This window comes from Prinia subflava, chromosome 15 (assembly GCF_021018805.1).
Source record: "Prinia subflava isolate CZ2003 ecotype Zambia chromosome 15, Cam_Psub_1.2, whole genome shotgun sequence".
Classification (NCBI taxonomy): domain Eukaryota; kingdom Metazoa; phylum Chordata; class Aves; order Passeriformes; family Cisticolidae; genus Prinia; species Prinia subflava.
Window position 1 is genome coordinate 12,964,603 of NC_086261.1, and position 10,194 is coordinate 12,974,796.

The following is a 10,194-nucleotide window of genomic DNA, read 5'->3' on the forward strand; positions in this document are numbered from 1 at the left end:
CACCAGTGTGCAATGAACATCCGGGGAAATTCAGCCAGCTGGATCCAAACACGGTCAGAAGGGCCTGACACTGCAAAGAGCCATTACACCATGACCCCACACATCCTGGAGAGGCTGGGCCTGCCGACAGGATACCGAGCTGCACTGTGACCATCCGACCTTTCCTCCTCACTCACTGAGGGCAGAATCACTGAGGAACTGCTGCCACAGCTCAAAACAGCTGCCACAAACACACTGATCCCAGAAAGCACTGAACAGCCAAAGAGCTCCAGGACCTTTTGAAGCTCATTTCATGCAGACAAAAAGTAGGCCATGCAAGCTCTGCATGGAGACACAGCATCAGATACTTGATTCTGGCACCCACAGGGAACAAATTCAAAATCAGAATTTCATGCTTTGAAAGCCAACTTTGAACCTCATCCTCTTCATGCACCTTTGCTCAGGAGATCATTATTTGAATCCCTCATAGCCACACAAAAGGAACTGTGGATCAGTAACTCCTGTAGATCCCCAAGCAGCTGCAACATGAGTGTTTTTGTGGTCCAAAAAACACACAGGCTGCAGCCTGTACCTTTTACTCTTAATATTGATTACAGACACTCTCAAGCTTGCCTTGCTACTATTTTACACCACTGCCATGCTTCCAATGGTTCTGGTGGCAGAGGAGGCACAGGCGTCTATCCACTATACAGGAACACATCAGCTATGCCTAGCTGCACTGCAGTTTATCTAAGAGACTGCTCTCTCAGCTCAGTTTATCTCCTCAAGAGTCTCTTCCTGGATATAAATGTCTACCCATGCTTCTGCAGTCCTGACATTAACTTGAACATAAACTCTGCATTTATTCTGTCTGTACAGCTGAAGAAACTGAGCATTCTCTGCTGCTTTGCACACACGGGGAGTTTTACAGGGTTAGTGCCCTCGTACCCAGCTGCTCTGTAACACAGACATGCACACAAAGGCAGCAGCTCTGGGCACAGACTTGTACAGGGATTGTTTGTACAGACAGAACAAGGACATTCAGCTTCTTTCGACAACTTCTGACTGCCAGCCATTCCAGAGGCTGGAGGCAAAAAAACAAACAAAAAGAAAGAATACAATAATGTTACAACTGAACTGTTAAGCTGTTCCCTCTGAGAATGTAGCAATCCAATATGAATCAGGTAAAAACAGCAAATGGAAATAGAAGGAATATTGTTAAAACTACTCAAACTGCCAGGGAGTGGCTGCACACATTGTTTGTATCACTTAGGCTGCTCCCAACAAATTCAAACTGACATTGTTTTTAGGGGTCATATAGTATTTTAAAGCTCTGGGGTAGAGGAATAAGGAAACGACATATTACAGAGACTAAACTATCCAAAATGTCTTGGTCTGATTAAGTGAGACAAAACATCCTTTTCAGCGCTGAGTCAGCAAGATAGTTATCTTATTATCAACTTCCAGGTTTTATTATTACTCTATTGTTAATCATATTAGTATATTCTTAAGTACATGTTCAAGATGCTTGTCAAAACAGCTGGGACTACTAAACCATGCCATTTTCACCATCTCAATTAATCTATTTACTAACAGATACTGTGTAACAAGGGATGAAGCAGAAGATTTCTGAGCCAGTATATTGACAATCAGTAACCTAAAGCTTTAAAGGCAATGCTTTCCAGGTCGTAATTCTTGGAATTGATAATAAAACAGAAATGCTTTTTATGTATGCCTTAAAATAGTTGTGAAGTGTGTTCTCAGAGCAGCAAAGCAAGTGTCAAACTAATAAAGTGGCACTTGCAGAAAATGACAGTTTCATTTCCACAAAAGTCACCATGAAACTACCTATGTTCAATTATTTTGTATTAAGGTGAGACATTCTTGAACTGTTAATTCTGGACAAGAAAATAGCACTTGTAAAGAAATTTCACCCTTATAAGTAGTTCAAAACTTGTTCGCAACCTTGAGAATGGAATGGTCTTGCCTGGTTTACAGTCATTTACAGTCAATAATTACAAAGGACAGGTATTAACAAACTGTTCATTCTCACCCCCATCCTTTCCAACTTCACGTGGTAGGAAAATATCACTAAAGACAACTGGGAAAATGAGTCCTGCCTTAGCAATAGAAATCCAAGAGAGAGCAGAAGACAGAAGAAAAATGTAAGTGGGAAGACAGGGTGAGAAAAAAGGCACAGATCAAGAAACGGTGACATATTAATGACTATAGCCAAAGCCAGGACAATTAATTTAATGTAAAACATAAAATGGTAGCATCTGCTGGACTACTAGATAGCTTTTTTTTTGAGGAAGCCAATTTTAAAAAAATGACTGAATAGTTTAACAGAGAACACTTGGTAGTAAACAATTCCTCTAGGCAATAACATCCTGTTATTCTTTTGCTCCTGTTAGATAGGTCAAGAATCAACTACCACTAGAGCCAAGATAAGAGCACCAAAGCTTATTACAACAATAAAAAAGTATAGTAGCATCAGCTTTAAAGGTTCTGGCAATATCAGGAACTATATATTAAGGCTTTCTTAAGATTTATATCATGTCTGCATATAGTTCTTATTTGAAAGAATGCATTTCCCACAAAATGGAGAGCCTTAGGTGGAGAAAAGTACTTCCTGCAATAATGAGACCTCTCAAGTGAGGCAGCCATACACGTTAGGTGACATCTAAATGACAGCAAGTCTTTTTTAGCATCATCACTTCATTTCAGGAGATGGATAATGGGAAGGAGACTTTCCCATCTGATCATTGCTTCACAATCCAGAGAACACTGTCCCCTCTACAGTGACCAGCAGAGCTGAACCTTTTTTCTTTGAAAAAATTATTTCAAAACAAGCAAAGTTTTAGATTGAGAAAGATTCCTATCATAAAACTCATTATGTTTAAAAGATCAGTTAATATAAAGTCATTAACTTCCTCATGCCAGTTACAGATCAGTCTTACTAATTCACTAGAAGAACTTCATTGTACCATGTGAGCATTTTATGCTCACAAACACAAGTCTCATCCATCAAGAAATGCTGGCTGTTACTACAGATTGTATTTAACAGCTGCATTTGACTACAAACCAAGGAAAGATTCAAGACAACGAAATTCCGCTAACGGAGTAACCAATTTGTCAACAGAATTAAATAAAAACCAAAATCCCCCAACCAATCACCAAACATTTTTTCACTATGTGCAACCCAGCATCCATAACAATCCTGCTCACTGTTTATTAGTTCAGTGTAAAGGAAAGGCTTTAAAAAAAACCAACACAAGCAGAGGGACATAAAATAGGTTCTAGAAACCACCAGATCTACACAAATTACACTGCCATTCAAAAAGCACAAGCAAACTCCAAACGAAATCAGGAAACCTCTCAAGACGTACAAGCCAGCAAGCCTCACTATTTCTACAAGAGTCTCAGCTAATTCCAGACACACGGGACATGCCTTGCAAAGGTAAAGTCCTTCACAGCCTGGAAAAAACTGAGTGCCTTTCTAAAGCACAGAGACATGAATGTCCATTTTTCCTGTTTGAATGCCTGTATAAGAACAGTCAAATATAGCAGACATCTCACACCAAGGCACTGGGGAGACCACAGGCTTTGAACAGGAACTGAAGCACAGGGCTGCCTCAAGCTCAAGCACGAAGGAGCCAAACAACTTTACTGGTTTTGTCAGAGGCAATCCAAAAGAAGATTAGCCCATGCCAGTCTCTGAGTAGAGAGGACAAACCACGTATCCAGTCATTCTGATCACCAACTACAAGCTAAATAACCATAAACAACCTGCTTCAGTAGTAGATCCTAAAGGCACATAACAATGTATCTCAAGCTTTCCAGAATAAAATACCATATGCCTATGAGAAATCTTAGGTGACCTGCAGTAAACACGAACACTTGTTCTGCAAAGGACAGTTCTCAAGTGACTGAGAAAGCTGAAATGACAAATGCATGGAAAGTAGGAAGTGCATTTTTGCCTGTGAGAATTTCCCATTTCTAGATTCATCCCTGAAAGCAACCAAACGTAATAGACACAAAAGATATAAAAATCTATCTAACTTAGAATGTTATCTGGACAACATAAAAAGAACTAAATAAAATAAGTCCTTAATTCAGACTGGGAGTGTAGGAACTCTGACATACAGACATCTGTAAATTAAACTGGCTATGAAAGACATGTACATAGACAATCAGTGTCGTTTTACTGAATGCCATTCCAAAGACCTACAGTGCAAGCAGGTATTATCATAGAAAACAGAAAAAGATATCAAACAGCTCTCGAGAAATTGTATTTTTAACACAGCAAACCTCTGAAAAAATGTAATTCCTTCTGTAATCAAAAAATAACAGTGCATTAGCTAAGATACAAACAATTCTTCCTCCAATCTTTGAAAGAGCATTCCACAATTACTGTTAGAAAACACTGTATTTAGTACTGCAATTGTCACAAAAATACAGTAAGTGGAAGTGAATACCTTGCCAGAAAATGTTTGATCAAAGTGATTAATCTACAAAAACCCAAGTCTTAACAACCTTGAAGTTTTGTGTGAGAAAGCCCCTCCTCCAAAACCCTGCTGTGACAAAGAGAGGCAGCAGCAGTTGTGTCAGCCTGCTCCTGGGGGTGTGAACCAACACCTGCCCCTGCATCCGAAGGAAGATTTATCCCGAGCAAGGCAAGGGCAGGCAGGGCTCCCACACCATGGGCCACGCCAAGTCTGCAGCAGGGAATGTTCCCAGATGATGGCTCCAGAGAACCTGCGGCAGAGAGCACTGTGAGAGGAGCCTGACCTGCTGGGAACAAGGAAGTACACTTCATCGCATTCCTTCTCCCTTTTAAAAAAGTTACTAGGGTGATAAAAAGCAACGTGTTCTTCTTATTTCCATACCATTCAAGATCTAGTTTTCTGCTGCTAAACCTTGGCCTGAATACAGAATATTGTTTTTTCCACGCTATTCGTACTAGAGCTCATTATTTCAATATTCAACTAAGCCATGAGTCCTGTGGGTGACAGGATACTTTTAGAGAAGAAAAACTGAACCCGAGAAATTAAGGACAACTGCACCTGCTAGATTCATGCATACTAGCAATCCTTTATTAAGTCCAAATGATTAATACACCCTTAACAAAGAAATCTGTCATAAATGCCTAACTTGAGTTGTGGTGATGGAATCCATACTCTAATAGTGCATTCAACTGCTTCAACAATTACACCAACTTCTCCTCACTTGCCTTCCTGATTAACAATTCATTTATAATTATTATATTTACCATAGGACCATATCCAAAAGCTGCAACAAGAGGTTTTGCAAATAACATTGCTTTCTTTTATTGGACAATTCTGATTTATACCCCAAGCAAATCCATCTTGCAGAGCAGGCCCCAGAGCAGCCCTGGGGAAGCAGCAGTGTGCAGACAAACTATGACAAGATTGCAAAACAATGCGGGGAGACAAGAGAACAGTCCTTGATGATACTTTCAATATGACTTGGGTTTCTGACCATGTTTTTCTTGTGCTTCTGTGCATACAATCTTCAAGATTGCAGTATCTTCACTAAACTCTGTGAAGACAGAAAGAGACCATCCAAGGAGGGAGAACTCTGTTTTCCATTCTAGTATCCTAGGCAAAAGCAGCTAGCAGAGCAGTTTTCTGGTAACCCTAAGATCATTTGTTTTGTCATTTGTGCATGCAGAATCTCTCACATGAAAACTATAAAGATAACTGAACAAGCTAGTTACACACGAATCAGTATGCACTCACTGAATATTAAAGTCTCTGAGCATAAACAAACTGCACTTTTCACATATGTCACTTGAAAAAGTTTGGCTAAGCTTTTCAATTACAGAAAAAGTTGGATCTAATAGATTTTTTACATGCTTTCTCCCTTTTCCCCCAGCTGTTCCAAAGGAACATATCTATGCTCAAAAAGATAGAGGGAAGATCAGAATTATTCCATTTTAAGTAGATTTCAAAATATTTTTACCATAGCAAGGGAGGCTACAAAGCAGCTAAACTGTACAAAGCTTAATGAAGTTAAAATAGAGAGCCTAGGGCATAGAATGTTTTAGTACGACTACATAGCCTCAGAAAGTTACTAGCAACTGAAAACAGGATCTTGCAATAGGAAGTGTTATGCAACCCTTGCAGTATGCAGTGCTAATTTTGTATTAGAAATCCTCTGTAATTCAAATATTAAGATGAAGAAAAATGTCATTTAAGAGCTTTTTAGTTACTTCTCCAGAAATAAAGCACAACATGAGAAAGAGAGTCATGCCAACAAGACAAGGAATAGTATTTTAGAGCTTTAACAAACTGAATTCCTATTATGGATGCAACAAGTATGCATTGACACAGAGATCATCACTGCCAGAACACAAAAAAAAGAGCTGATCAAAGACAATTTCAGTAAAATATCCTGTTGGCTCAAAGACAACATTACTGACATTTCACACAGGTCACCTAACAGCTTTCAGATATACTGCTTTTATTCTTCCTGCATTTGCAATTAAAAAAAAAAACGCCTGACTTTCCTTTTACTTGATAAAGTTAACTATTCCATAATATTCTGCCCCATGCACAAGCCTCGGTTACAAGGCAAAAGCCAACCCCACCAGTCTGCCACTTACACCCAGTAACAGGTACATCAGCCTCAGCCACCTTCCAAAAGATCCACGTACTCAGGAACTACGACCTCAGGACAGAGGCCACTGCAGGATCACTTTCAGCCACCCACGGGTTTATTGCAAAAACCACTGACACACAGACACGATTTCCCACTCCCGCTGATGGCAAGGCTGGGATGAGCCCCACGGCTCAGGCACCGCACCACCTTTTGTACCGCTCTAATCCACGCACCGCTCCTGTCACACTGCCTGTGACAAAGCCTGGAACAAAGACGCGATTCTTCGGTACCGGGAAGAGAGCCGGGGGGAGAAGAAATCCCGCTTCACTCCGTCACGAGGAAGTTGCGAGCGCACGCGGATCCCTCCGTCCATGGAGGAGGCTCCATAGCTTCCAGCGGGAGAAGACAGGAATGCCGCTGCTAGACGGCACGGCAGCCGCCACCTCACGGCGGGCCAGGGCGCACAGGACCCGGCACCGGGGCGCCGGTCCCGCCGGGACCCCCCTCATCACCTCACCCCGCTCCCCCGCCCCGCGCCACACCGCTGCGGGTCCGCAGGGAACACCCGCCCCGCAGGGGGTTCAGCCCCGCGGAGAAGCCGCCGCCCGGCCTCCGCGGAGAGCGCAGCGGGAGGCGCGGGGGGCGGCCCGAGGCCTCGCTCACCTCCTCGCCCGGCAGCCCGAACACCTCCGCAGGAGACGCCGCCATGGCCGCGCGGCGCGCGCCCCCCGCCGCCGTGTTTACCTACGCCCCGCCCCGGGCCCCGCCCTGCGCCCGCCCCAGGCTCCGCCCCCTCCTCGACCCGTCGTCTGATTGGCGTGCGGGGCCTCGGCCCGCCCACCCGGGTGTCGGCGGCGCCTTCCGATTGGCTCGCGCTCCGCGCCCCGCCTGGAGACACGCGCCGCGCGGGCAGCCTGAGGGGGCGCGCGGCCGCCGCCCTCAGTCCCACCGCCCCTCGGGGCGCCGCGGGAACCGCGCCGTGCTCCGCCCTGCCCTCCTCGGCAGCCCTACCCAGGGCCTCGGCGGGATAACGCCGCCTTTCTAAAATTTTTCCCGGTGGTTTACACTGTCGAGGTCTTTCTTTACAGAATCATAGAATCGACTGTTTTGAGAAAGACCCCTGAGATCATCGAATACAACCTACGACCGAACACCATCGTGTCAACTAGACGATGGCACCAAGTTTCCAGTCTTTTCTTAAACACCCCCGGGGACGGTGACTCTACCACGTCCATGGGCAGGCCGTTCCAGTATCTCATCACCCTTTGCGTGAAGAAATTCTTCCTAATGTCCAACCTAAACCTCTCCTGCTGCAGTTCAAGGGGGTTTTTTGCACCTCTGAGAGCCAGGCCCAAGCTATGATGCTCTTGCCTAACCTTTCATACTCAGGGAACCTGAAACTGCAAAAATTTGGGGAAAACTGAGAGGCAAAAAGGACTTTGCCCGCCAGGATGAGGCAGTGCTGCCTTCCAGGGTGCTCTGAGGCAAGGAAGTCCCAGCTGTGTAAGGAGCTGCCCTGACATAACACCCAGTGAGGAGAATGCCAGAGAATAGAAAAAACAAAATGTAAAAGCCATGTCTGAAATGAAAACAACGATGTTGTCAAGACTCTTCTCAAGAAAAAAATCTGCTTGCCCCCCACACCCTGTTCAAGCCTGTGAATCAATCCCTGAGGAATCCCTTCCTGACCAGCCGCCTTTCCAGCAGGCAGAGGACAACAGCAAGAGCTCTGCTAAAAAAGCTGTAAATAGAGTGGCTTAGTAACCATAAGCCTTTCTTCAAGCCTAGGCCAAACTCCTCCCAGCACTGCACAGTCTGGGAGTGCAGAGAACTCACCTCCCCCTTAGGCTGAACATGTTGAAAATCACGGGTCACTAACAACAAACAAATGTAGCAGCACCTGTACTGGCAAGGAACCAGGGTCTTTCGTCACCTTTCCACTGATCCAACCTGGCCCCTCACGCACTGGGTGACCTACTTCTGCCATCACCATCTGAGGAGAAACTCTTCCCTTTCCAAAACAAACACAGACCCAGGCTCAGCTCTCTGAACTGTGCCCCAGGCAGGCCGCAGAACAGCCAGGTAACACCTCCTCAGAAAACTCAGGCAAACCTGTGCCCATTATCACACACACACATGTTCTTCCAGAGGCTAACCAGATGCTCCAAGGAAATGCAATCTCAAGATCAACATCAGTTTGTGCATGTCTCAAAATCAGTGTAGGGTATTACCCATGAAAATTCAGGTGAGTGTCTTACAAAGTGGCATTTGAGTAAATGGCTTCATATGAATCGGTAGATTTACTTGGGGAAACAATGTCTGTTATAAGACCAACCAAGAAAGTTTGGAAAATAAGACCCAGGAAAGTTTTGGGGTATTTCAAAATAAACAGCCCTCTTCTGTTTCTGAATTGACCCTCTGGACACCCAAGGTTTCCAATTCCTTTGGCTCAGCTTTGCCTACATCAGTCTTCCAGAACAAGTTTAGAGGTTTGTCCAAATTTAAGTTTCTGGGTGACAGCCAAGGAGGGAAATCCGCCTAAATTACAACAGGCATGATTTCCAGGTCTGGATTTTTCTGGGACTGGGTATAACGATGATGAGTAAATTGTTGTTACAGCTTGCTAGAAAAAGCAAGTGGGTTTGTGGCTGTCAAACAGAAACACTGGGTTTTGCAGTGCTGTCTCTCATACTCTGCTAGAGTGTACAAACCACATCAAGGAGGAAGCATCAGAGCCCCAAAAGCTCACAGTTGAGGTTTTTTGTTAACTTTTTTTTTCAGAATTGTATTGCTCAATCTAATAAAATATACTCTTTTATTTCTCCCTATAAATATCTTACTACACATTACTCTCACTAGCCAGAACTCTGCCTTTCTGCTGTCTCAGTCTCAGCTTTTCTGTACAGTAAAGGCTACAAGAAGAAGCATCCTAAATTCCTGTCTAATAAAGGTTTTCATTGTGAATATTTTATTAGCGCATTACTTATTGGGCTTTTCAAACTCAAACATTACATTTTAAATAATGTTATTTAAATAATGTTATCTAATATTATTTTAAATAATTAATTTCAATACATTTGAAATGTAAAATAATGCCCTTTTGAAATTTACAGTAGGACATTAACATACTCATTTTGATATATTAGATTTTTTAAGTAGCAGAGTAACACAGCACTAATTTTTTGTGTGGAAAGACCACTGACCATCCAGAATAGGAGTTAGAACACAGTCAATGCCCAAATCCATAAGCAGATGACCTGCTATGAACAGGTCTGAATCACAGAACTTGTGTTTCTGGGTTTGATACCCGGAGGCATCCATATATTAAGGTAAGGTCTCTGTGCATTTTCAGCACGATCAATAATCATCTCCAATATTCCAGCAAGATATCTATCACTTCACCCAAATCATTCTTTTTCTTAAAAATGGATGGAACATAAAAATGGGGGAACATAAACCACAATATGTTCATTAACAAACATTCAGTTCTTATGTTAGATATCTATCTCTAGCATTTAATATTTTATGGTGTTATGCTATTATAAACTATTAGTAGAAGAGAGCTCTTCTGAAAGCAATTGATTTTCAGTT

At 43.1% G+C, this 10,194-nt stretch overlaps 1 protein-coding gene across 1 annotated transcript in view; it reads right to left on the minus strand.

The window, feature by feature from the left end:
* NEDD4 (NEDD4 E3 ubiquitin protein ligase) overlaps nucleotides 1-7,394 on the minus strand; it is a 50,535-nt gene extending 43,141 nt beyond the window's left edge. Inside the window, exon 1 of the mRNA XM_063412460.1 lies at nucleotides 7,267-7,394. Coding sequence (XP_063268530.1) covers nucleotides 7,267-7,311 — 45 coding nt within the window. The 5' untranslated portion in view covers nucleotides 7,312-7,394. The remainder of the gene's footprint in view (nucleotides 1-7,266) is intronic.
* Nucleotides 7,395-10,194: the final 2,800 nt, after the last annotated feature.